At 36.0% G+C, this 27,291-nt stretch overlaps 1 protein-coding gene across 3 annotated transcripts in view; it reads right to left on the minus strand.

The window, feature by feature from the left end:
- SPATA17 (spermatogenesis associated 17) overlaps positions 1–27,291 on the minus strand; it is a 205,295-nt gene that overhangs the window by 17,200 nt on the left and 160,804 nt on the right. Inside the window, exons 10-11 of one of the 3 annotated variants that reach the window (XM_072814589.1) lie at positions 18,118–18,200; positions 1,168–1,514 (exon numbers count right to left, since the gene is read on the minus strand). In XM_072814589.1, coding sequence (XP_072670690.1) covers positions 18,120–18,200 — 81 coding nt within the window. In that variant the 3' untranslated portion in view covers positions 1,168–1,514; positions 18,118–18,119. Of the gene's footprint in view, positions 1–1,167; positions 1,515–16,448; positions 17,349–18,117; positions 18,201–27,291 lie in introns of those variants that run through there. The other 2 variants (XM_072814591.1, XM_072814590.1) reach the window with 2 other exon arrangements.

The following is a 27,291-nucleotide window of genomic DNA, read 5'->3' on the forward strand; positions in this document are numbered from 1 at the left end:
GCTAGAGCATCTGGACACTATTCTAAGTGAATAGTGTCCACCATTCATATTTCTTCACTCAATATTCAAAACATACTTGGAGACTATTATCATTCTTATTTTGTGTTTGTGGACAGTGAAGCAGAGAGAGGTTAACTTGTCCAACATCACCTTATAAATGGCAGAGTCAAGAGTGAACCCAGGGAAATTAGGCTCCAGTGCCTAGTATATCTTTATGTTTAAGGAAGGGAAGGAGGAAAGCAGGACGGGAGAATTGCAAAGACAAAGCTGGAGGAACAGAGGTCTAAGGGCAAAAGCAAAGCCTACCTTTTTCCTATTATTCATAGCAAAAAAGTTAGTGACATGATGACCAAGTGCCCTCTCCTCCTGGTAGTTCCTGCATGGACACCCCAAGCTTTTGCCTCTTGCCCCCATGTTCTAACTGACCTTTCTGCAGATACTTAATACCTGCAATCTCATAGTAGAGCAGAGTTCCTGGAGTAGGAATCACCCACCTCCTCCATATTCATTCACTCACTCATTTATTTATTCAACAAATACTTATGAGTGCCTCCTAGGTGTCAGATATTGTCTGGGGTACCGAGATTCAATTAGTGACAATACAGACAGATCCCAGGTTTTAGGAAGCACACTCTTGGGGGTGGGTGCAGGGTGGGGGACAGATATTCAAGTGAACAAATGCACACCAGCTAGTAATAGGGGCTATGAAGAAAATAAAACAAGGCTGAAGTACTAGTGATCAGAGACGTAGAGATGTTATGTTGATTGGGGAAGGGAGGTCTCTCTGATAAAACAGTATTTAAAGTGTGACATGAATAATGAAGACGGAGCCAGCCTTAGCTTTGTTTATTTATGTCCTGTTCTGCATTGGTTTTGCAGCTTTATGTGTAGGGACAATGTATTTCCTTTCCGATTCTTGTAGGGAGCACCCCGCTAAATTTGTAACACTAAGCACATCATTAATTTTTGATTTTAATGAATTTTGGACAGTAGAATGGTAGAAGTTAGGAATTTGAGTAATAGCCCAACTTTCTCTCCCCATATAAAAATTGGCCTGAGACTAATATGTTATTATTTTTGTTGGACTTATCTGTAGTCAGTTCTAGGTGTCTGAGGATGAATGCAAGTCATCGGCAAGCAAGGCCTATCCATCCAACCACTGTAAAATATATTCTCGGTTCAGTTTTATTATTCAAAGAGTATGAGATACAAGTATGTTGCTTATTTTCAGAATGAACTCACTGCTTCGGTTCTTCCACATTGTTGCCTTTAATTAGATTTTCCAATCAATCATCTCTGGGTATTGTTCCATGTCCAGAAGTCCATATTAATAAAACGTCTGCTTACTTAAAAGAATTTGGTGAAAAGTTTAATTCCAGGATGTTAATCCATCTGGCCTTGCCAACTGCCGAACTGCAGAAGGGTAAGTTGGTGGTAGAGGGAACACCATCTGTTTCTGAGAATTTAGTTGATCTCTGCATGAGGAGCAGGAAGTCAACTGCAAGACTGAAGAGCTGAGATGGAGAAGAGAAAAGTGAAGAGTTTGTTGGGCCTTTGTTTCATTCGATGAGCACAATTTTCACAAGATGGATCAACGTTAAAACCAATGAGCACAAGATTTATGTTATTCAGCTATTTACTTGGAAGAAATCATGTCCATGTATTTGTCCTTTGTCCTTCCCCTTTGGTAGGAACCAGTTGTGAAAAGGAACTGTATTCTTTCTGCCTAAACATATATTTCTTCAAATGAAGTAACCTGTTTATTTATTAGTGTTGAATCAAGCAGGCAACTTGAGTCAAATGTCTAGGCTGATTAGCCTAGTTGACCATGGAATTTTATCAATGATCCCTAAATCCTAAACTTTACTTTTATATAGTCAAGTTAGTTTTATGCAGGAACAGACCTTATTCTATAACCAGAACTCCATCTTTATCCTTGGCTAAGTAGCTGAAAGAGGCCATCAAGAGATAGAGATGATGCAATCCATCACATTTATTCAACAAAAGTACTTCTAAGTTCATGTCCTAGTGATGGTGACCTGGTTGAATTGTGACCATGAAGAGCAGCATGTTACAAAAACAAATGAGAATGGTTTGTTTTTTGTATAAAATTGGGAGCAATTGAAGGAATCAGTGATAAGGAAAAATCAGTTCAAATTTTCCATTTGACATGATCTTTCTAGGCAGCATTAGCAGCTCAGGACCACTGCCTCTCTTTTTTTTGAAATTTTATTTTTTAAAGATTTATTTATTCATGAGAAAGAGAGAGAGAGAGAGAGAGAGAGAGAGAGAGAGAGAGGTAGAAGCAGGCTCCATGTAGGGAGTCTGATGTGAGACTTGATCCTGGGACTCCAGGATCATGCCCTGGGCCGAAGGCAGGCGCCAAACAGCTGAGCCACCCAGGGATCCCCACCACTGCCTCTCTTAACTCTCTTTTCCACAAGCTTCTGTGACAGTCACAAAGATTTCTACTCTTACTCCAATTCTTTTTTTTTTTTTTTCTTTTCATTATTTTCTCCTATGCTGAACTCCCAGGATTTGTTCACTTTTGACCACTTCAGTGACCTAATCCCCTGTCATTGACTCAGAAATAACCTATATCCTGATTGATGCCTCAATTTATATTTTTGGTCCTGATTTCTCACCAGAACCACAACATCACATTTCATTTTCACTTAAATATCATACAATCACTTCAAAGTAAATATATCTCAGACTGAATCATCTTCCCTCCTAAACCAGGCCCTTTTCTAAGATTTACATGGTGTCAACATTCTCTAAGTCAACAGGATGCTTCATCATCGGAGGACTTACCCATTTCATCACCAAGGCCTACTTTTTTCCATCCAACCATCTCCCTAGTCTATTTTATTTTATTTTATTTTATTTTATTTTATTTTATTTTATTATTTTATTTTATTTTAGATTTTATTTATTTACGAGAGAGAGAGAGAGAGAGAGAGCGCACAAGTAGGGGGAGGGGTAGAGAAAGAGGGAGCAGCAAACTCCCCACTGAGCAGGGATCCCACCAGGAGGCTGGATCCCAGAATCCTGGTACCACAAGGCCAAAGACAGACACTTAGCCAACTGAGCCACCCAGGCCACCCATCTCTGGAGCCATTTTAAAGATACTTTCACCAAAGGATTCATTTAAGTAATAGCTTTTCCATTTTTTTTTTAAAGCAAAGACATTTGGGCCATCACTCTAAGTAAACAAACTGGTATTACATAGAACTCCAGCCACAAGCAGAGATATTTGATTTGTATCCAGTCTGTGCCACCAGCATGTATAGAATATATAGGTCAAGTGGGGAGATATTAAGTGTTCTGCTACTTTTTGAAGGAAATTTGACTGTTAAAAAAGTAATCAAACCTAATGAGTATACTTACCTCAGATAGTCACTCTCTTTGAATGCCTAACTTTTTCACAAAAACTTGCACCCAGAGAAAGAGCCACAAAATTGTATTAATGATCATTCATCCACAAATTTCGATGGTTTCCTGGTCCTGACAGATGGAGAAATATGTACTCTAGGTGGCCTCTCTGAAGTTTGGCAGTAGATATGCATGATCTCATGCAACAAAGATAGAACATTCTCCAGTTCTTTTGGCAGAAGATGATGAGGAGTATAAAAGAAGATTAAGTTTCTAAGCAATATTTTCTTCTAAAAATCTTCTATAAGTATTTTATAAAGAAGTAGAACTCCTAAATGAAACCTGCCATGAAGTTAAGGTATAGATTGCTATCAAAGAAGGATATTCTAGATTCTAAGTGTTTGACACAGCTTTGAAATCTGTGAACTTGAATAACAATGGATAAAAGCTAATTAATCATTGCTTAAACTAAGTCAAACCAAAGTTCTGATATAATGTTTACAGATATCACTCAGTCATTCACTTTCATTGTCTGGTTCTTTTAATAACTTAGCACTGAGAATCTTGCCAAATATGGGTATTTTGACCCCAACGATCTGTTCAGAAACAGTTCTTTTTAATGGAAGCTGCATTATCAAGGGCACAGTTGACATTCTATATAATTCCTTAATTCAATTTGAAATAGAGTGACATCAACCTTGGACCAGTACCCAAACTACAGCATGTTCAAATTATTAAAGAGCTTTAATCCATTTTCCATGTCCATCTTCCCTGAACTTTATCATATTGAAACCAAAATACCAAGGTTAGTAAATAGGTTTCAACTTACTATTCAAATGGAATAGTGACTGCTTGGAGAGCTATGTGGAAAGGGATCTTGGGCTCAGGTCAGTAGACATGAGGATTGTGATTAGCATTGTCTGCCATGGAGAGGTAGTAGTAGTAGAAACAGCTAGAAAACAAAATTCTGGAACCTAAAGGTGTTTAACGCAGAGAAAAGAAATCTCAGGTGAGCCATGGTATTTTCCTCAAATGCTTGAAGGGCAGCTATACGAAAGACAGAATCAACTTTTTCTAACATGGAATTAGTATTGGTAAGCAAAATCACAAACTCCATGTAACAAAGAACTTTTAAATAATTAGAGAAGTCCAAAATGGAACCCATACTAGGATATCATAGAAAGGATCCCAGCAAGTATGGAGAATTAGAATTAATTATTTCTTAGGGATCTTACCACACGCCATCAAGTCTCAACTTTTTAGAGGAGGGTTACCTGTACTGAGATAAAAACAAACAAAGGAAAATGTCCATCTAATTCAGACAAAATATTTAGTACGGCCACTGAATTTCGTCCTAATCTGAAGCAATGTCTGTACCTTGCCATAGTACTTTGAAAGCTATTTTATATTTGAAATTTAAAAAATGCATTTGAAATTGGACATCATCTTTTAAAACCTCAGAATTCAGGATTCTAATGTGTCAGTTGTGGCTACACCTGAACTAACAGTCCTTGCCAAAATGAAACCTATCAAAAGCGTTCGTGCCATATATTGGAAACCAATTGGTTGCCCTGGAAGGTTAGGTATATGATTCGTTATTGTCCCGTCAGCAATCAGCATCTTTGCCGTAGACTGAAGGAGATGGAGAGAAAATCACACAAGACAGAGATGAAAGCTGTGTAGTCAGAAGAAAAAAGCCTTCTTGATTATGCTGTGGACTTTCTGAAGTCTTTAATTCTCCCTCTAGCCCATCTTCAAACTGGCATGTGGGACGTACTGTAGATGGATGGTGATGCTCATCAGGAGAAGCACACACATATATCTTGTGGGTTGATTTTTTTATTTGCCAGCTCAAGAGGAGCAGGGAGATTTATTTGGAAGGATGGTAATGAAGGTGGGGAGGCACTAGTTAGACTGCAGTTTCTGTTCCCAATATGTTATTCTCACTTTTTTCTCTTCTTGATGCTGGGTTGCTCTCTTTATTTCCACTTATTTTTCTTTAAAGGAGGGATGTTTTGGTGTACTAAGCCAGCGGCTTGAGAGAGGAGGGTGGTAAAGATGTGGGAACACAGGATCTCTATGTGTTATTTTTGCTGAGATATTTCAAATGTTTTAATTACATTCTACATTTTTATTCCACACACATTTACTTATACACAATTACATACTATTTGAAATAGTTGTTTTCTTTATCCCCAAATGAGATTTCATGTTCCCTTCCTCGCTATCTTTCTTTTTGCTCTGCCTCACAAGAATGAAATAATTCACTATAACAAAAAAAATCACTTTCTTCCTTCATAACAATGGCACAAGAAAATGGACCGACTTTGCTGGACCTTATAAATACAGCAGAAGAAATCACCACCACCCCCCTAATTTGTGCCAAAGAATAGAAATATTCATGAAAAGGAAGGAGTAAATTGATAATAGTCTTGGTTTCTAGAATGCTGTTTCCTATCAAGGAGACAAAGACATGGCCTTTGGAGGTCTGTTAACAACTATCACCAGGGCATCATTCTAATGCAACAACTAACCACCTGAGTTGAAGAGTCCTACTAGACTTGAATCCAATACTAATTTTTCTCTTTATATCATCAGTTTAGTTATTCATCCTGTCTTAATTTTTTCATCTGAATATGGGTTATAATAAGTCTTAACCTCACATGGCTTTGGAAATATTAATCAGAATAATGATGAACTACACCACCCACACAGTGTTTAATTATTGAACTTACTGAACTTCAATGTAAATATTGGGTAAAGGGGCCAGATGGATAAGTATATCCAAATGCTTTCTGAATGCCTAAAATCAATTGTAGATGGTCAAAGTTTAGTAGAGCAGATTCTTGATTATATAGGTGGTTGTTATTCACTTTCTGACTTACCCTTAAGGTTTATATCTCTCTGTCAAGACTTGTCTTCTATTTTCCCTATTTATGCAATAGAATGTTATAAAAATACAGGATCAGGGATTTTGGAACATAATGTTCTTATTTGTTACATGTGTTTGTAAAATTTGACTTACAAACGCTGAAATAAAAATTTAATTATCTATGGGGTTTTGCATCATGAAATTACTTTTAGCATTTTGTGTGTGTATGAAATTTAAGAGTCTTAATATTGTGGTATAAGAAGTTTCATGTCAAGAAACTGGTATGTACCATTTTCTTTTTGGGGAAATTAAAATTTTGAATGAATCTCTGAAAATAATGTTATTTATCATGGTCAAGTGTCCAGAGCAGTCCAGTAAAACCTATCCAAATCATATCCTACTTTTTCTAGAATAGGCATAAAATTTTAGAAATAAATTACCACATATCATGGTATTTCTAAAAACATGAGTTTGGAGACTCAATATGGAGAAATAGAAACTGATCTCCCAGCTGCCCTACTTCCATTTTCATTCTAAACAGGGGGTGGTGGCCACGATGGCCTTTAGTTGGGCTATGGCAAGAGGAGATTTAAGATAGAAGGCAGTTAGTGAGAGAGGAGGAAGATAGGGATGACAAGAAAATATAGGTGTGGAAAGCTGTGGCTGTATGTCTTTGTTTCAAGCTGTCACCTCCTTTTTTTTCCGTTATCCTGAGAGCACTCTGGCAATAAAAATAATAACAATGATCACTTATTGAGAGCCTGCTAAATTAAAGGCACAGTCGTCAGTGATGTTAACATGCAGTCAATCCTCTTAATAACCCTCAGAGGAAAGTATTATCATTCTAATTCTTATAGATGAGAAAATTGAGGCTCAGGAAGGTTTAAGAAATGTTGCCAGGCCCGTGCACACAGTAAGAGACAGAACCACCTGAACTGGCCACTTCAGTTGCCAAGACTACCAACCAAGGGCAAAGTCCAGCTCTGGTTGTGCTTTGCATAGTTTTCACAATATTTCTATAATTGAAATCTTTGCCAACACCTAAAAATGGAGAATTTTATGTAAATATTTCCAGCTTCTCTTAAAAGTACCTAGTTTGAAGTCACTAGGCCTGCCTTCTCTTAGGCAAAACCAGATGGAGCTGAGCAGTGGCTGTCATCCTCAGAGAATGGGTACCCTCCAGGGCTTTTGTTTTTGTTTGTCCTCTATCCCCTTATACTCTTACTGGTCTGACTTGAAATGAAGTAAAATCTACATACAGGAAGGTTCACAATTCATTAAAAAAAAAAAAACACAGCTCACTGAATTCTCACAAATAAAACAAGTCTATCTATAACCTAAATCAAGAAGTAGAACACGACCAGCACCTACATGCACAGAAGGCTCCTTGAGTTCCTTACTGTCAGTATGGCTTCATCCCCAAACACCAGAGATTGTCTATTTTTCCCACTTTAAAGGAATGCACTGATATATTTCAATGTATGTTGTATGTCTGATGGCTTGTAAACAACATATTTATGAAGCTCTTCTATGTTATTGAGAGGAGGAGGAGAGTTAATTTTCGTTGTAGTCTATGCACCATGAATCGATTATGCCACAATTTATTATCATTTCTTCTACTGGCAGCCATTTGGGTTGTTTCCAATTTTTCACGGCTGTTAAAAATGGTGCTCCCATTAACGTTCTTGTATTTTTTTTATTTAATGAGCATATACACACATCTATTAGACATAGGAGAAGAACAACTGGGTTACAGGACATATACATGTTAAGTTTTTGTGTCTATAGCCAGAAAGTTTTTCCACCATAACATAACAATTTATGCTTCTACCAATTTACTGGATGAGAGTTACAGTAGTGCCATATCTTGTTGCCACTCTTTTAAAAATTTTACCTATCATAATGAGAATGTACAAGTATCTCACTGCATTTTTTTTTTAAACAGTACAATTCAGTGATTTAGGTATATTTACCGAGCTGTTCATCCATCAACATAACCTAACTATAGAAAATTCCATCACTTGCCCATTCTGGACCTTTCATAAAAATAGAACCAATACCATATGTGGCCTTTGTGACTGGCTTATTTAACTAAGCATAATGTTTTTGAGTTTTAGCCATGTGGTGGCATGTATCAGTGCATCATTCCTTTTCATTGCCAATTATATTCCATTGTATGGATGTATCACATTTTGTTTATCCACTCATCAGCAGATAGGCACTTCGGTTATTTCTGCTTTATTGCTGTGAGAAAGAGGGCTATGGATATTTCATACATTTTTGTTGGTGAACATATGTACACATTTCTTTTAGGTATATATCTAGGAAGGGAACTTCTAGGTCACAGAATATGTATATGTGAAGTTCTAATGGCTATATACAAACAGTTTAATGAAGATTCTATAAACTTATATTCCTACCAATTTATTGGATGATTTTAGTTACACAAAATTTTGGTATTGCCATTTTTTTAAAAGATAAAAGCCTTTGTTTTAAAGAGTAGTTTTAGGTTCACAGCAAAATTGAGAGGAAGGTACATAAATATCCCCTATATCCCTTGCCTTCGTACAAGCGCAGCCTCCCCCATTATCAGCATCCCTCAGGAGTGTGGCACATTTGTTACAATTGATGAACTACTTTGACACATCATAATCACCCAAAGTCCTTGCTATTATATGTCTTAACTCTTGTCTCCTCCAAGAAATTATTCTTAATTATTCCTGCCCCATGTTAATCATACTTTCTCACATTTTAGGCATGTAGCAAATTAAAAAAAAATATATACTAAATAATTTTTTCTTTTTTTTACTTTTAGTCACTCCTCAGATTCTTCACGTCAACTGAATGTAACTCTTTTGAGGGAAGCAGTTTCACCCTCTGTACACTAAAACATTTCTGTACTCATATGACTTGTAATAAAGTAACACTCAAAAATAAAAGGTGCTATAGTAGAACCTTTATGTTTATTGCATAAATACCCAGGTTTCAAATGAATGAGTAAACTGTTTAGGGTCTAAAAATGATCTTGTCCTATGTATTCCCTTCTCCCTGTTGGTGATGTCAGTGGTTTATAATAGGAAGTATGTAGGAAGGATTATATTTTTAAAAATTATTTTTATCTATCTTTCATACAATTGGTTTATTTTCACATTGAGAGGCGTGAAAATTAATTTTTGTCAGGTAGTTGTAGTTTGGAATTAAATATAAATGCTTTAGATATATTAAGTAGCACAGACTATGTTCAAGCTGGAAAATAGGCTAACTATGGAACAATGAGAGCCTAGGAAATAATCATTATTACATTTCATAATAAGAGCCTGGGTTTCACTTGTTGTTTGTAAGGTCTGACGATCTCCATATAAGGCAGCAAATTAACTTCTCAACATTAAACACACACTGTATGTTTCCCTTCTATTTGCCTCAGCGATTAATTCCAAACAGTGTACACAGTTTCATCATTTCTTTCTTTCTTTTTTTTTTTTTAAGATTTTTAATTTATTTATTTCTGAGAGACACACAGGGAGAGGCAGAGACATAGGTAGAGGGAGAAGCAGGCTCCCTTCAGGGAGCCTGATGCAGGGCTCCATCCCAGGACCCCAGTGATCATGACCTGAGCCAAAGGCAGATGCTCAACCACTGAGCCATCCAAGTGCCCCTTGTCATTTCTTAATATCAAGATTCCTTAATGTACAGACACCTGACTTTGAGGCAAGGACTGCTTAATGCCACAGTGTGCTAATGAGCTGCATTTCACAATCATAAATATGAGTCTGAGAACTATACACTAAACTCAATGTACTGATAAATGACTGTATCTGCTGGCACCAGCAGCAAGGTGATTTCCTCATCAATGAGTTGAAGTGTTAAGACATGGAAGAGTACTTAGCAACACCCTACTATGCCCTGTGAAGGAGCCTGCTGGGGACAGCTGAGTTCCAAAAGGAGTAATCCAAGCATAAGCCACAGGCCAAGTTGGGATTTCATTCCATTCTTGCAGGAAAACATTTTGAATTATAAAATGAGAGACCAGATAAGTGTTTTGGCATTGTGCACTTTTTGTAGGCTACAACAAATAATCAGTTACATTATCAGTCTAAATTAATGCCATTTCTCTCATTAGAATCTTTCATCAGCAGTGGTAAATGAAAGAAGAGTTCATTTACTGCAGAAGAGTTAGAAAGTTTATCATTAAAGCTGTAACACAGATGTGATGAGTTGTGGTTTTAGAGGAGCTTAAAGAGAGATGCTAATTAGAATTTAATTCATGGAATACAGACCAACTCAAACGATGTTCATTCGCTCATTCATTTTTAAACAAAATTTTATTCTGATGCCTTTTAAAAAATATTATTTAAGTATTCTCTTTACCAACGTGGGGCTCGAACTCACCACCTGGAGGTCAAGAGCCACATGCTCTTCTGAGGCCAGCAGGTGCCCTTATGCTATAGTTTTTTATAAACCAGAACTTGGACCAAATGAGCTCTACTGGCTTAGCAATTCGGCTGCTTTTAGGTATCACTATGATCTTAGACAAGTTCCACCTATAATTTGGTGATTTTATTAATATCTCACTTTGTTCCTAAAACGTTTTGAGCTATTTGATGATGGGGAAAAAAGTAAACTGGAAGAGAACATGAGGGCAAAGAGAAACAAATTGTGATTGAAGCTAAAATTAGTGCCTAAATGGATACTGTGTGGATGTGAGAAATAGGCTATAAATGTGAGGGACCAGAATAAAAAGGGGATACATACAATCAGTAAGAAAGATTCACGATTTCTCTCAGATAAAAGTGCAATCTTGACTTTACAACTATAATACTATATTGTATAATTAAGGATAATTACTAATTTACAGATATGAATGATTATTTCCCAGAAGGAACACTTTACCCAAGCAGCAATCATAACTTGACCTAGGATCAACCAACTTAGTGTATATCCAAATGTGTATGCAAAATCATATACAATGTAACTACAAATGAGACAGTTTAAAAATAACATTCCACAAAGTATGCATTCAAATGAGCAATGGTGTATCATTATAGGCATTATTTTAGGAAGCTCTTTGCTATTTTACAGCTATTCCTTGAAAGATTTTTGGAACTTCCTTAACAACATCTATCCAACAGATATTTTACTCTGTGCCAGGTGCTCTACGAGATGTTAGAGGGCATTTATCATGAGAGACAGTTATTAGCCCTCAGAGAAATTAGAGATGGGTGGGGGGAGGAGAGAAAGACATCTACCTGATTAACTATAAGAAAGTTGATTAGTATTTTGATTTCAGAAGAACTGGAGATCCAACTCTGAATGTTCTCTAGATATATTCCTTCAAACATCCACAGTGCTCTTAACGTTTTTAATGGAGGTGAATGAACATTCATTCAGAACGGAGTTCGGTAAATATGATAGGTGATCAAGTTATCACTTAGTTTTGGTCAGACACTATGTCTCACTAACTTTCTTGAGTTGGCTCATATTGGGAATGTAGGAAGGAGATTTTATAGAAGTTGATGGAGCTAAGCAGTTTTCTAGATGAAACAGATTGCTTTCCTCAGTTATATTCTCTAGTAAGATTCCATAACTCAGTCTTAATCTCTACTCAACACAAAGGCATTTCTGGACTCCTCTGGAAACCTCTGTAGTTATCAGGAGCTTGAGTGTGTGTGTTTGCTGAGAGGTGGTAGTGAAGAATCAACATTACAAAGATTGGCTAAGGGCTCCTGAAGCATTCAAGAGCTTGGGTATCAGTGAAGAAGATAAAACCAACATTTTGAACAATGAAATACTTAGCAGTTCCCAAACATCTGTTGAGAGCTAGAATTATTTTTCTTGGGTGTACTGATATAACTTTGAAGATGAATAGGAAAAAGAGGAAGAGGAGGAGGGAGGGGATGAAGAGGAATGGGAAGGAGGAGGAAAGAGAGAGAAGTCAGATGCCCTTACAATTACTTTTGTTTCCGAATTTCCAGGAACAGTAACTTTGGAGCACTGAGACTTTGTAATACCTTATAAACCAATGATGAAGGCTATTTGAAAGGAATGAGTTCCAAAACATTGTGAGCATTGGCAGCAGCATTAGAATAAGATTCTAGTCTCCTAAGATTATTATAGAAAACCAGGAATCATCGATTCCATTACTATAAAGTAATATATCCTATTTAAAAAAGATAATAATAATCAAGGAAGAGAGAAAGAAGCTTCGTGGAGTTAGGAACCATCATAACAAGAGACCAGGTTATACACTCCCCCTCCCAGTAATGTCATTTTTATTTTTATTTTCATTAATTGTTTCCAGGGTAAATGGAGTTTGATAGTTGAATTATCCATTCTGTTATCTGGGATAGACTTCATGCATGTTTCAAAGAACTCTGCTCTGTTCTGAATCTAGCTACTACTATTCAACTTTTTACACTTTACAACATAGAATAATTCTTTATCATTTTCCATTATTTTGTATAATACCTGATAACATATTTTCCTATTCTATTTCTATTCCCCATCCTCAAATGTCAGCAAATTTCTCCTTGCAATGAATGCTATCTTATTAAGAAAAGCATTTGCTTTTATTACTTATTTGAATGTTCTGCAAACTCAGACTTACTATAACTCCCACCATATTCACCAAATTTGGCACTAAATGAATGTTAACTGTTTTTTAAAAAGTAACACTGAAGATGTTTTAAAAGTGAACCAAAAGAAAAAAAAAGTGAACCTATTTCCTATAAAACTTCACAAATCATAATTCCTTGCATAATGCCTTATTACATTAAAGTTTTAAAATCCTAGCTTAAACTATCATATGGACAAAGGCAAAGTTATGGACGGAATCATAAGACTTGCCACAGTAGCTTTGAAGTGGGTAATGTTCAGACTCTTTCCAACACCAGCCTACCATCTTTAGAGTTTGTGTTGAAGTCAACAAATATTCTCCAGCACCTACAAAATACCTCATAGACTGCTAATTGCTATGAAAGATTCAATGGGTTAGAAGACATACTCTAAAATTCCACAATTTAATTGGTCAGACACTTGCTTTTCATTCAGAAATTACTTACTAAGTGAACACAATGTACTAGGTACAACCCTAATGGCCAGATTACCTTTTCACTCTCTTTGCAGCAAGACCTGCAAATGTCTTCTCTATTTGAGGGAGCCTATGTTTCTGGTACCACACTCACAGGTGTGTATGTCTGTATGTTGCAAGTTCATGTCCTGAGGGGGTTCTAATTGGTCCCTATTTTCCTTAGGCAAGAGTTCTCCCACCAAACCACTTCATGCCATTCATACTTCCAACCATTCATCATTCACACTTACCTGTTGGCTGCCCTTAACTTGAGTACCCAACACTGGTCTCATTGGTTGTGACTAGGTAGATGGGGTCAGAATATGGCCACTTCAGTGGAACCATTTATGGCACTTTTGGTCACCAGGGGCTGTGGTCGTGACAGACATTCTTAGAAGTAAAAGACTCACTATCCACATACTATGTGCACATAGATCCACACTGTAATTAGTTTATGAGTGGTTGGATGCAAAATATTACAGTTTATTGAATCACTGTAAGAAGTATGGTTTAAGTGTATTTTCTGTAGGGTACTCATTTAAATTTTACTTTTAGACTATAGAATTTTTGAATGAACCAAAGATGCTTCCTATTTCTCCTATGGACAAATGAGAGAGAAAGAAGGGATGGGAGGAAGAGAGAGAGAAAGACACACACACACACACACACACTTCAGAGGTTAAGAGACTTGTGCTACAGAAGTAGAATCCAGGATTTCAGGCAGTGGGGGTCTTCTATTCCACACTCACACTTTAAACTCATTTTTACATTTGGTCTTATTTTCTAAAAACAAAGAGTACAATGAAAGAAGAAAAGAACCCAGTAACACGAGTTCTCAAAATCTCTATTTAAATCTTCCTCCCTTAGAGTTAGCTCAGTTAAAAGTCTGGGGAGGCTATGCCGTGATTTGACTCATGTCTAGCTCTGCTGGAATCATCCGATTCTCTAATCTCTGTCTACACTGCTGCAGATACTGGCAGCCAATGCTGACTGTGCATACCAATCTATCTAAATACAGAATGCTCAGCCCACTTGCCTCAGTCATGGAGAAACACAGCAGAATGTTTTCCTAGAGGCAAGTGGGTTGTTCTATCATCTTTATTCAAAGGACCATCAGGCCAAAAAAAAGATACTAAAGGAATATTGGGTTTCGTTTCATTTTGTTTTTTTTTGCCAATTCATTATGACTAAATTGGAAAGGGTTATAAATTCACATGGTGTCAAGCTGAATGACAAGACTTAATCATTCCTCTTGTCAAATTAAAAAATTACCCTCCAACAGGCATATATATAGCTTATATGCCTGATTATTACTTTCTCCTCATACACCTTCATTTTCCTTACACAGTTGCTAAAATCTTATTTCTTCTGGAAAAAAACAATAGAATTTTTTGGCTGTTCCTTAATTCAGGTGATAACCAAACTTATTTTCCATTTTAACTTTTTTTCTCAGCTATGTAAGTCATTTATATGCCAAATTCCTATAAGGGGGGGGGGAAATACATTGGTTTTCATGCATAATTTAATTAAAACGTAACTCATCTGGTTTCAAAATTGAATCACATTTTAGCGGAAAGAGCCTAGACCAAGGCCCATTACAAAGAGGAATGTGAAAAGCTTGAGGAGCACATAAAGCAAGAAAACTCACATTGATGCCAGACCAATGATTTCACCTCATTTTGTTATGATTTCTTCACTTAAATCCTTAAAGAGAGTCTTCTGCCTGGAAACATGAATGTAGCTAAAAAGACGGCCAAGCAATCCATACTCTTGATGCAATATAGTATAATCTGATTTCAACCAACCTGCTTTAGGAAACTATCAAAGGTCACAAAAATGACCAGTTACAAAGAAAAATTAAGGAAATGAAAAGGAGTCACATTCTAGACAGAGAGTAGATTTTAAAATATGTGTGTGTTTAAAATCTAATTCACTCTCAGCAGTTTCAGTGGCGGAAATCTTAGTATATTAATCAAAATGGGTAGTGTAGGCTCTGTTTATCCGAAATGCAGACACTCTAAGGAAAGAAAGATTAATCTGGTGAAGGCATCGCTATGCTAATCGGACTGATGGGAAAACGCAGTGTGAGTGTAAGAGGCAATGTAGGGTGAATTAGAGTGAAGTGATGAACTATCTTGAAGCTGAAGCAATCAAATAGATAGCTCAAAAAATTACTATGGCATCTTTATTCAACACTTTGGTGTAAGTGTCCCCGTCTTGGCCTTCTTTACAAAGAATAGAAGCACTCTGTTGTATTTGGTGAAATTAAATCTTAATAGGAGAGCCTCAGCTAAGGCGGCTACCCTTCACTTACCAAAATTAAACACTAGACATTAATTTCCTTTCCAAGAAGAGGAGAGGACATTTTGAGAATATTTTCAATTTACAAAATAGTTAAAACTCCAAGAGAAGCGTTCGCAAAATTTTTTATAAATTTCTATCACATATTTCTGTCACATATCTGTGCATTGTGCACTCTTTTTAATTAAAAGTAATGTGAAACATTTGTTACTCATCCTTGTCTTCTTTATAAATAATTTAGCAAGTAATTATTTTGTCTTCAGAAAAAAGAGATAATTGTCTCTAAATTATTATGATTGAATAAAATAAAGTCAAGATGTTTTTGTAATTGGCAGAGAAGAGCAACTAGTCCCTACTGGAGTGTTTTAACACTTTGCTTTTGTCTGATTAGATAAAAATTTTATAAAATGAGACTATAAAAGAAGTATCACTCAAAAAGGCAATCATCTCACTATCTAGAGATAACCATCATTAACATTTTGCCTGAAGAATGTATATATATACCTGCAATATACAAATAAATGCATGCAAGTGTGTTTTTATGCATACATATATATTATATATGTGTGTGTACACACGCACATTCACACACTTTTTTACAAAAGATTTAATTTATTCATTTGAGAGAGAAAGAACGTACAAGTGGAGGGGAGAGGCAGAGGGAGAAGCAGGCTTCCTGCTGAGCAGAGAGCCCCGATGCAATGTGGGGCTGGATCCCAGGACCCTGGGATCATGACCTCAGCCAAAGGCAGATGCTTAACCATCTGAGCCACCCAGACACCCCCTCCATACACACACACTTTTTTTTTTTTTTTTTTTTTTAAGGAATCAGACTACACCAGTTCTTTTGAATCTTACCTTTTCTTAGAAATACAGGCATTTTTTTTTTTTTTCAAATTTAGGGTAAAGATCTATGTTAACACTTTTAATGTCTTCATGGTGTTGTATTTACGTCTTATTTATTTAACTCAGCATATGCTGAGTATCCATGTTGTTTTCAAGCTCTCACCATTATGAATAGGCTGTATCTTTGAACTAACATCTGAAGTCAGACACAAATATGAAAGATGTTATTTCCTCTATTGTGAGTCACAAATACTAGGGAAATGCCCCGATATGTAATGGTACTTTATAAACCTTTGAAATAGCAATTCTACTTGACACTATGTTTTTCTATTCACTCGAAGTATTTCATATTTCCCTTCCTATATTCCTTTGGAGTAGTTAAGAGGTAGATACTACTATTTATATTTAACATACTAATTTCTTTTTTTTTTAAAGGTTTTTTTTTTTTCTTTTTTTTTAATTTTTATTTATTTACTTATGATAGTCAGAGAGAGAGAGAGAGAGAGGCAGAGACACAGGCAGAGGGAGAAGCAGGCTCCATGCATCGGGAGCCTGATATGGGATTCGATCCCGGGTCTCCAGGATCACGCCCTGGGCCAAAGGCAGGCGCCAAACTGCTGCGCCACCCAGGGATCCCAACATACTAATTTCTGAGTTGAAGCATCTAAAGCTGTAAGTGGGGGAGAAGTGACACTAACACTAAATCTACAGAACAGAAGTTGCCTGTATCTATGCTGTGCTCCTTCCAACAGATAGGTGCTTTCCTTTGCTTCTTGAGGTTGACACGTTACCTGGGGAATTCCACTCAGCATGATTTCTCATTCCTGCCTCATTCCTTCAACTAGAGTGAGCTTTGCTGTCTTCATCTGGAATCTCCTTCACATTTGGCTGAAAGTGCCAGAAGACCTATTAGTCTTAATTTGATTTTAATCAGTTCCTATTCTAAAGCTCCTCAGCAATTAAATGGTTTTCACTGAGAGCTTATTTTGTGATCTTGAAGTTTATGTGGGTATCTCTGTCCTTCTCTATACTGTAAACTTCGATAATCAGAGATCCTAGACACTATTTATTTGGAATCTCCTAGAGACAACTTGTACTTCAAGTAACATACATACTAAAATATTTAAACTATTTTAGCTTTTGGACACTATCAATATTTTTTCATTGCATTGTGTAAAACTATTTATTTATTGTATTAGTTAATTTAAAGACGACTTCAGATTTTTGTCAATTCTATTTCTTAATGCATTTTTTTAAAAAAGATTTTATTTATTTATTCATGAGAGACACAGAGAGAGCAGCAGAGACATAGGCAGAGGGAGAAACAGGATCCCTGCGGGGAACCAGATGCAGGACTCCACCCCAGGGACCCGGATCACAACCTGAGCCAAAGGCAGATACTCAACCACTAAGTCACCAGGTACCCCTCTATTTCTTAATGTATTTTGAGTCTGTTTTGGAGAAGAGATTTGAAAAATAAAATCCATGATTTTTGAATGTTAAAAAACCATTAAATTAGAATGAAAAAATGGGAGTTTTATTATATATAAATATTATATCATGGTTTTAAAAATGCTTGAAAGTTAAAGTCAATCTCACTTGATTTTTTAAATGTTTTTAATATACTTTCTGAAGTGCTTCTTAGCAAAATGCATACCTTTATATAATTTGTCCAGCTTTTGAATATGATTTTCCATATTTTGAGAAGAGATCAAATGATGGTAGTACAGTTTGGAAATCCTGGGAAGAAAACAATCAAAGATTACCACAGAGATCTTAATGACTTTGTATTATTACTATTATTTTATTATAATTTATATTATATTAAATTCTAGATAGATATTTAACTGTACTTCAAGTTTCCCATTATATCCTCAAATAAGACAAAATTAGCAGTTAATTTTTATCAGTTGAAAGCCAGAAGTACCGAGCTTTCTTTAAACATAGCTTGCCATAGCTATGGGTGGTACTATTAAAAACCTTTGAGCAATGCAAAAGCCAGATGCAGTCACCTGTCATAAAGGAACTCACAATCTAAATTTTTTACCTTGACCTATAATCCTATAGTTGTGCTTTTGGGTCCTTTTCTGATGTGACCTATTTTCCTCTACATTTCCCTTCATTTAATCTTTCTTAGCAACACTTCTGTTTACTGAACACATTTTCTCATAGTCCTTATACTTACAGATGCCTCCACTTAGCTTTATCTCCAGTTATTTCCTTGACTCATTCCCTCCTTTTATCCCATCTCTGTTCAAAGAGGCCCTTTCAGACTACCTGCATATATAAAATAGCACTCCTGAAACTTTCTATCACCTCAACTGACCTCTATTTCTTAATTACCGCTCCTTGATATCACATATTTATTTATTTTGTGTCCCACATGGGATTATAAGTTTCATGGGAGTAGATACTTTGTTTTGTAAAAAATAAATATTTCTTGACTGAATGAATGAAACTGGAAAGGTGATGTATCCAAATACTTGTAAATAGAGGGCAGACTGTGGTAAGTACCACAGCACTGATACAAAAGAAGGCTATAGGAGTTTAGAGAGAAACAATCATTCTTTTACTCAGTAACCAGAGAAGCAACATTTGATTGAGGATAGAAATGAATGCTCTTCATGCATGTTACAAAGGCAAATAAATTAATGATGTAAAGCATTAAATAAGCAGTGAATATTGTTAATAAATGGCCAGACCATATAAAAGCATGTCTTTCCTTGTAAAGGAGGCCAATCCTTAACGGAGATGATTTGTGACAGTTTTTGTTTGTTGTTTTGTTTGTTCACTTAAGAAAACCTTGGAAAGAAGGATCTCCACCAATCAGCCCACCTCATTAGAGAAGTTCATACATTACAAACACACAAAACATAAATGTACTGAAGAACATGCAAGTATGTCTGTTACCAGGGATCTGGCTCTTTACTCTGATACAGCAGAGCTCTTATAAATATCTGCTTTTAAGACGAATGCCCCAGGGAGAACTCCACATCTGTTGCTCAGTGTTAGTGAAACAAAAGTGGCTAAGCCCAAGTGACATGAAGGACAGTTACCCTGTAACAGATGCTGCTTTCAAGTAGGGAAAGAATGTAAGTGGCAAAAATGCTTCGATAAAAAATTAATTAATTTGAATAAAATTCTTCCTCTTGGATACCATAAATGCAATAGAACTTCCTATAATGAGGTATTATTTTTCTGTGATGCTGAACATCCATACTCTTGCCTTATTTTAGTTCAAATTGTGATTCTGGAGGTACTCAGGAATTGATATAGTATTTATGAGAGTTGACCTTGACATGGCAGGGGCACTTTGCAATAGTTAATAATTCAAATTACTCAAATTTGAATATGAAATTTAGGCATACGTGTGAAACATAGCAGTGATTTTTTATGTAGGCACTTGATAAAGTCAGAATTTAGAACTGTGAATAGTTTGTTTTATAAATACAAACAACAATTTAATTTTTGGAAAAGTAAATTAAAAGGTGAATTTTATTTAAACTATCTTAGTTTAAACTTTTGATATTTATACTTATTCCTCATTTTGATATAGTAGATAATTCTGAGTATTTAAAATAACTCATTTTTAAAACATGTAAATAAGTTTAAATTTTGTTTTTTACATTTACTTTAACGTGCACTTGCTAAAAATGTATTCAAACTGCATATGTTTTAAATTGATTTATATTTTCCTTCAAAATTCAGTTTATATTGTTACTGGTAATGTAATAATAATTAAATAAAAAATCTTGATTCTAAAAATATAATTAAATAAAAACTTAAAAAAGAAAAATATAATTCATGATCCTGCTGAAATAAATGCAAGAAAGTAAATTATATGGAATATATAATTATGCATTACTTATGCGTGTCTTTATTTTATTACTCACCCAAATATCATAGACTCACCAACAGATAACTTGGTCATGGGAACAATTATTAAATTATGTTGTCTCTAATACCTTGCCAACTTTCAGTCTTCATTTCATAGTTCTTGATATTGTTATAATAAAAGTATTTTTATTATGGTAGGGTGACAGGACATATTTAACAGTTAAGTTGATTTGCAACTTTTTTTTTTTTAAGATTTTATTTATTTATTTATGAGAGGCACACAGAGAGAGGCAGAGACATAGGCAGAGGGAGAAGCAGGCTCCCTGTGGGGAGTTTGATGTGGGACTCAATTCCAGGACTCCGGGATCATGCCCTGAGCCAAAGGCAGACACTCAACCACTGAGCCACTCAGGTGCTCTGATTTGTAACTTTTCAATCCATCATATGACATGTGGCTTCCATTGCTCTGACCTTGTGCTCTATAACTGTTAGAGGTGGACCTGCTCTTCATGTGCTTGGAGACATATTCAACTGACCCCCTAGGTTCTTCTTTAGACACAGAGTGCTTTTCTTCCAAAGGCCTCACTTTCCAACCTTTCCAAATCATCTTTACATCTTTCTTGTAAAACACTCTCATATTCTGAAGAGCTGTCCAGAAGCATTTGATCAAACTGACGAAAATGGAAATGGCAAACAGTGTGGAGGTTCCTCAAGAAGTTAAAAATTGAGCTACCCTATGATGTAGCAATTGCACTACTGCAAGATACAGATCTAGTGAAACACTGGGACACCTGCACCCCAATGTTCATAGCAGTAATGTCCATAATAGCCAAATTGTGGAAGGAGCCAATCTGTCCTTCAACAGATGAATGGATAAAGACGATGTGGTCTATATATACAATGGAATATTACTCAGCCATCAGAAAGGATAAATATCTATCATTTACTTCAACATGGATGGAGCTGGAGGGTATTATGCTAAGTGAAATAAGTCAACCGGAGAAAGACAATTATCATATGGTTTCACTCACATGTGGAATGTAAGAAATAGTGAAAGAGACCATAAGGGAAGGGGGGGAAAGTAAGTGGGGAAAAATTAGAGAGGATGACAAACCATGAAAGACTCCAAACTCCGGGAAACAAACAGTTGCAGAAGCTGGGAGGGGGCAGTAAGTGCATGATGGGCGTAAAGGAGGCACATGATGAGATGAACACTGGGTGTTATACTATATGTTGGCAAATTGAATTTAAAAATTTAAAAAAAATAAAGAAATTTTAAAAATTAAAAACAAATAAAAGTAAAGGGAGGGAGAAGATATACCACGCTAACATTAATTAAAATAAGGTTGGAGTAACTATATTAATGTCAGACAAAACAGACTTCAGAGAAAAGAAATCATCAGGGATAAAGATGGGTGTTGCACAATAAAGGGGTCAGTTCTCAAAGAAGACATAACCATCCTTAATGTGTATGTGTGTAGCTCCAGAGCAGCAAAATACATGAAGCCAAACTAATAGAACTGCAATGAGAAACAGTGGCTGTAGGAGTTAGAGATCTCAACACCCCTTTCTAAGTAACTGACAGATCCGGCAGGCAGGAAATCAGTAAGTACACAAATGAAAAGAACAGCTGTCAATTAACCCTAACTGACATTTATAGACCACAATAGCCCACACATTCTTCTCAAGCTCACACGAAACATTCACCAAGACAGACCACATTCAGGGCCATAAAATATACCTCAATAAAGTCAAAAGAACAAATGTCATACAAACATATACTCTTATATCACAATGTAATTAAATTAGAAATCAGTAACATAAAGATAGCTGAAAAATCCCCAAATATTTGGAGGCTAAACACATACCTCTAAACACAGGTAGGGTCAAAGAAGAAGCATCAAGATAAATAAAAAAGTACTTCAAACTAGATGAAAATTAAAATACAACTTACCAAATTGTGGGATGCAACAAAAGGAGTGCAGAGAGGGAAACTGATAGCATTGAATGCATAGGGCAGAAATGAAGAAATATCTAAAACCACTAATATAAGTTTCCACTTTAGGAAACTGGAGAAAGAAGAAATTAAATCAAGTGAGAAGAAAATAAAATCAGAGCAGAAATCAGTGAAATTGAATACAAGAAATGGATAGAGATAAATCAGCAAAACCAAAAGCCAGTTTTTTTTTTAAAGATCAGTAAAATTGATAAATAACTAACAAGGTTAAGAAAAAAGAAAGAAGATACAAATTACTAATATCAGAGTTGAAAGACATTAAAAGGATGATAAAGGAACATGATGAAGAACTCCGTAATCACAAATTTGATAACTTAGGTGAAATGGACCAATTCCTTGAAAGACACAATCTACTAAAACTCACACAAGGAGAAACAGAAAATCTGAATAGGCCTATCTATTTAAAAAATTGAACCAATAATTGATAATCTTCCGAAACAGGCCCAGATGATTTCACTGATGAATTCCACCAGATAAAGAAGAAATGATACCAATTCTGTTTAAATTATTCCAGAAAATAATAGCACATGAAGCACTTCCTAATTCATTCTGCTTCATCATCTATAAAATGGAGATACTGGCCTCGCAGGGTCGTTGTGAGGATTACCCAGATAAAACATCTGGCACTTAGCACTAATATTTTTCTTCCCTTTTTCTTCAGTGGCAAAAGTCTATTCATATTCTACCTATCATATTCTTTAAAAATCAAATTAAATAAATTCCATTGGCACCTATGAGAGACTAATATGGAGCAATAATGCAGTGAAGTGGGACTCAAAGGATTTTGATCCTATCCCCGAACAGTAAAAATATTTTGAGCACATGGATAATATTGTGATGGTAAAACGTCATGTTAAACAGGTAAACAAATGAGGTAAAACTAAATATAAATAGAGTTTATATTTATATTTATATATTATCAATATATTAAATCATGCATATAATTCATATATAAATACATAAAATTAATCTATAAAATATGCTATATATTTATTAATATATGGTTATTAAAATATTTATATAAAATATTTATATTTATAAGATATAAATTTCTAACATGTTCTTCCCTCATTCCTGTGGATCTTCTTGTGTACTTAATTTTGGACTCCGCTAATACAATGAAGCGTGACTTGATCCTGTGTTAGTCTCACCTGTGCCTTCCACTAACATTTGAGCATCTAGAGTGTACAATTACTATGCTAGTCAGCTTCCAACTAATGGGAACCAAATCTCAGTGTGTCTTCCCAGGAGACCTCACAGGCTACTAGGAGAGTCAGACAACAGGCATTTACAGTTATGTAGATAAATAGGCATTGACTCTTCGGGTCTCTCTATCCCCTAAAAGAAATTTTTTTTAAAAACTCTTTATCACTCTTATTAATTTAAAACTCCAAATTCTTAGTTGGCCTCAAATTCTTCTTAACCAGTAACTGTTATCTCTGGTATAGGAAAAGAGGAATATGCCACTAAGACAGCTTTGGTTTTGGACAAAATCCGGCACTGGTTCTCATTGGTTTAAAATTTGCCGTTGATACATAAAACAGGCCACCCTTTCATGGGAAGCTCTTTATGAGTTCAAGAAAACCACCTGTACAACACTCACACAGTGTCACTTTTTAGATAGAGGGTGGGGGATTGCTTTTCTGAAAAATAACCTCATCAAGAAAAACACTGGGGACAGTAATTCTAAATCCTGCCATAGCCTCTGCTTGCCAAAGCAGACAGCTTTTGCTATTAGGATGCCCAGCCAAACACAAATAATCCACTGCTAAAATGAGCTCCTTGGGACAATTTAGGAGTCTTTGGAAGTGAACGGTTCTTTGAGCTGGAATGCAGCCCAGGTCCATTTTCAAACCAAGTCAAAATGACAAAGAGCAAATTTCCTGGGCCACTCACCCCTAAGTGTAAGATTACTTTAGGTTGGCAGCTGGGCTATTTATCTAGTTATTTAAGGTTTTTCACCAGATACCCACAACTGAGTACTTCAACAACCGGTTTCAGTTTTGGTAAGCAGGACAGTGCCGATACACCACAGCAAACACAACCTCGGAGACTGGAAGGACAGACAGAAATCAAAGGTGATGCATATACTGTTCAGCTTAACATATTTTTAAAAAATATTCAGCTCTGAAGCATTGTGAAGATTTTTCTCTTAGAGCTAAAAAAAAAAAAAAAAAAAAGAGGATGATGATAACTTTTAGCTGAATACTAAATACTATTTTAACTGAAAATACTTCCCGAAAGAGACCACAGTTAAGTCTAGTTTGCACTTGGGATTTTCTATAGTCTTCAAACAAGAGTTCATAGGCAGGTTTAAAAGATAGCCTGGCATTATTCCTGCACATCCAAACTCTGTTCTCCTACATGTGGAAGATGTTGTGATGGCATGAGCATTTCTACAGTTTTGACAAAAAAAGAATATGGTTATAGGTTGTGGGAGTTACTGTCTTCTCCCTGGTTACTCTGTGTTTTCAGGAAAATATCCTAAAGCGTTCTCTATTATGTGTTCTGAATCCCACAGCTTTAGGATTTATCATGTTACTCCTTCAATGAAACCATTTGTCTACGTTCCCAAAGAAACCATTTTTAGCTGATCCTGAGTTCACGGTGCATCGTCAGTCTGAACGTGGAAAGGAAACCAAGTTCATATGTATAGTACATTATGCTTAGCGTGTCACTGATGGTGTTCACAACAGTGGTTTGAAAATTTACTTATGACTTCTGTTCTGAGGCAGTACTGCTTTGGAGCCAAGCTGCCTGGATTTGAAATCCAGCTGTATTCTTAAGAGCTCTGTGATCCTGGACAACTGATTTAACCTCTGCAATTCTTGTTTCCTCATTTGAAAGAGATGAAATAACAAAAATAATAACACTCTACTCATACAGTCATTACAATGATTGCAAGAGTCCATATGTATAAAGCACTTAAGACAGTCCTTGCATATAGCAAGGACTTCCTAAGTGTTAGCTATTTTCAAACTAAGAAATTCTTAGATATTTTTATTGAGATGGGAGGAGGGGATGGGTGGAGGGAATAGTTGTGGATGAATAATCCTAAATAGTTGCTTATTCAAAGGTCATTTATATTTGACTTTGGTGTACACATTGCTTTTATTTCAGTGAGGGTACATTTGAAATCTAATATTATATATTTGAGTTTCTATTGACTCTTTTCCCATTTTCATAGATCTTTCTTCTTCTTAACAGGTTTATCTGCCGTAGTTTTAATAGTTTTATCTGTTTTCTTTTATTTAGTTCATGGTCCTCCTCCATCTTTATAGCCTTGGTTATAAATGCACAGGTGGGAAATGGCAGGTCAGACATGTAAAGTGAAGGATAAATAATGGAATTTCTTGTTTGACCAGTTCACTGTATTATGGTATATATGTATTATGGCCATAATAAAAGAGATACAGGGTACAAAGATTTATCAGACAGAATAGATCTAGATATAGAAATATATGTGTACATATAAAATGTACACATATTATTATATGTGTACGTATAGTAATGTGTACATATTATCTGTTTAATTTCAAATAAAAACAGTAAAAATGTCATCTATATAAAAGCCACTGAAATGGAACATCCAACTAGATACAGTGCTGTAATTAGAATGATCTATAGCCTTTTAGTTGGTTTGGTAACAAAGCTAATGATACCAGGATGAGGTTCCAGGAACATTATTTTCATATACAAAGACAGTCCATTTTAAATAAAGGGAATGCTATATGAAACTAGCACTAAAGGGAAAGTTGGGGCTTGCACCGGGTTAGTATACTGGAAAATGTGCTGCCAAAGTGTTCAGAGATGCTATTGGAATGGCTTTAGGAAAACCACTTACAGGGGCACCTGGGGGATGCAGCTGGCTGAGGGTCCAACTCTTGGTTCCAGTTCAGGTGGTCATCTCATGGTTGTGAGATTGAGCCCTGTGTAGGCTCTGTGCTCTGCATGGAATGTGTCTGGGATTCTCTTTTCTTTCCCTCTGCCTTCCCTACTGCACAGTCTCTCTCTAATAAATAAATGAACTTAAAAAAAAAAAAGAGTGGGGAATAACAACTGAAACCAGGATTGTGACATTCCTAAATACTGCATGTTTCTTAGTACGAAAGTAACTGAATGCCCTTACACAGTCTGGTAAAGACAATTCTTAAGAGGGGAAATAACTGCTAAGACTGGTCACACTGTGTTCAAGTTGTGTTCCCAAGGTTGAGCACAGTGTATGGTAGGGGTGTGGTAAATGATATTTGGCTGAAAGAGTGACTGAATGATAATAAACAGACATGGCCTTGGGTAAACCACAAAACTGCTTAAAGTTTGAGCCTTCTGAAATAGCACTTCCTTATCCTCTCATTCAACCTTGTGAATCTAAAAGCCAAGAAGAGATGGAAACTGTGTGTATCCTGTTCTCCATCATCAAGAGGGTCCTCCTAAAGTCCACTCCACACTCTGGAATGTTCCTTCTTCCAGATAGTAGATGCTATACCCAGGCCTCTCAGTATCTTCAGTAATCTGGGTCTAAACATATTTGGAGAAGAGACAGAGAAACAGGAAGGCAAAGAGAAGGAGAGAAAATGAGAAAGAGAGAGAGAGAGGAGAGAAGAAAAGAAGGGAAAATAAAGCAGAGAAAAAGTGAGTAGTAGACATTCATCTATGAGCTCTATGGTAAATGAACAGGAGGGGGGCACCTGAGTGGCTGAGTGTTTGAGTGTCTGCCTTTGGCTCAGGTCATGATCCTGGGGTCCTGGGATCGAGTCCCACATTGGGCTCCCCACAGGGAGCCTGCTTCTCCCTCTGCCTATGTCTCTGCCTCTCTCTGTGACTCTCATGAATAAACAAACAAACAAACAAACAAACAAACAAACTTTAAATGAACAGGAGCGTGTATTTGTCTTGTATTACCACTGCCAACACCATTACAGTGCCTGACCCAGCAGGACTCAATAAATTGTGGTTAAACGGAAATATAGGACTTCT

This window comes from Canis lupus, chromosome 38 (assembly GCF_048164855.1).
Source record: "Canis lupus baileyi chromosome 38, mCanLup2.hap1, whole genome shotgun sequence".
NCBI classification, from domain to species: domain Eukaryota; kingdom Metazoa; phylum Chordata; class Mammalia; order Carnivora; family Canidae; genus Canis; species Canis lupus.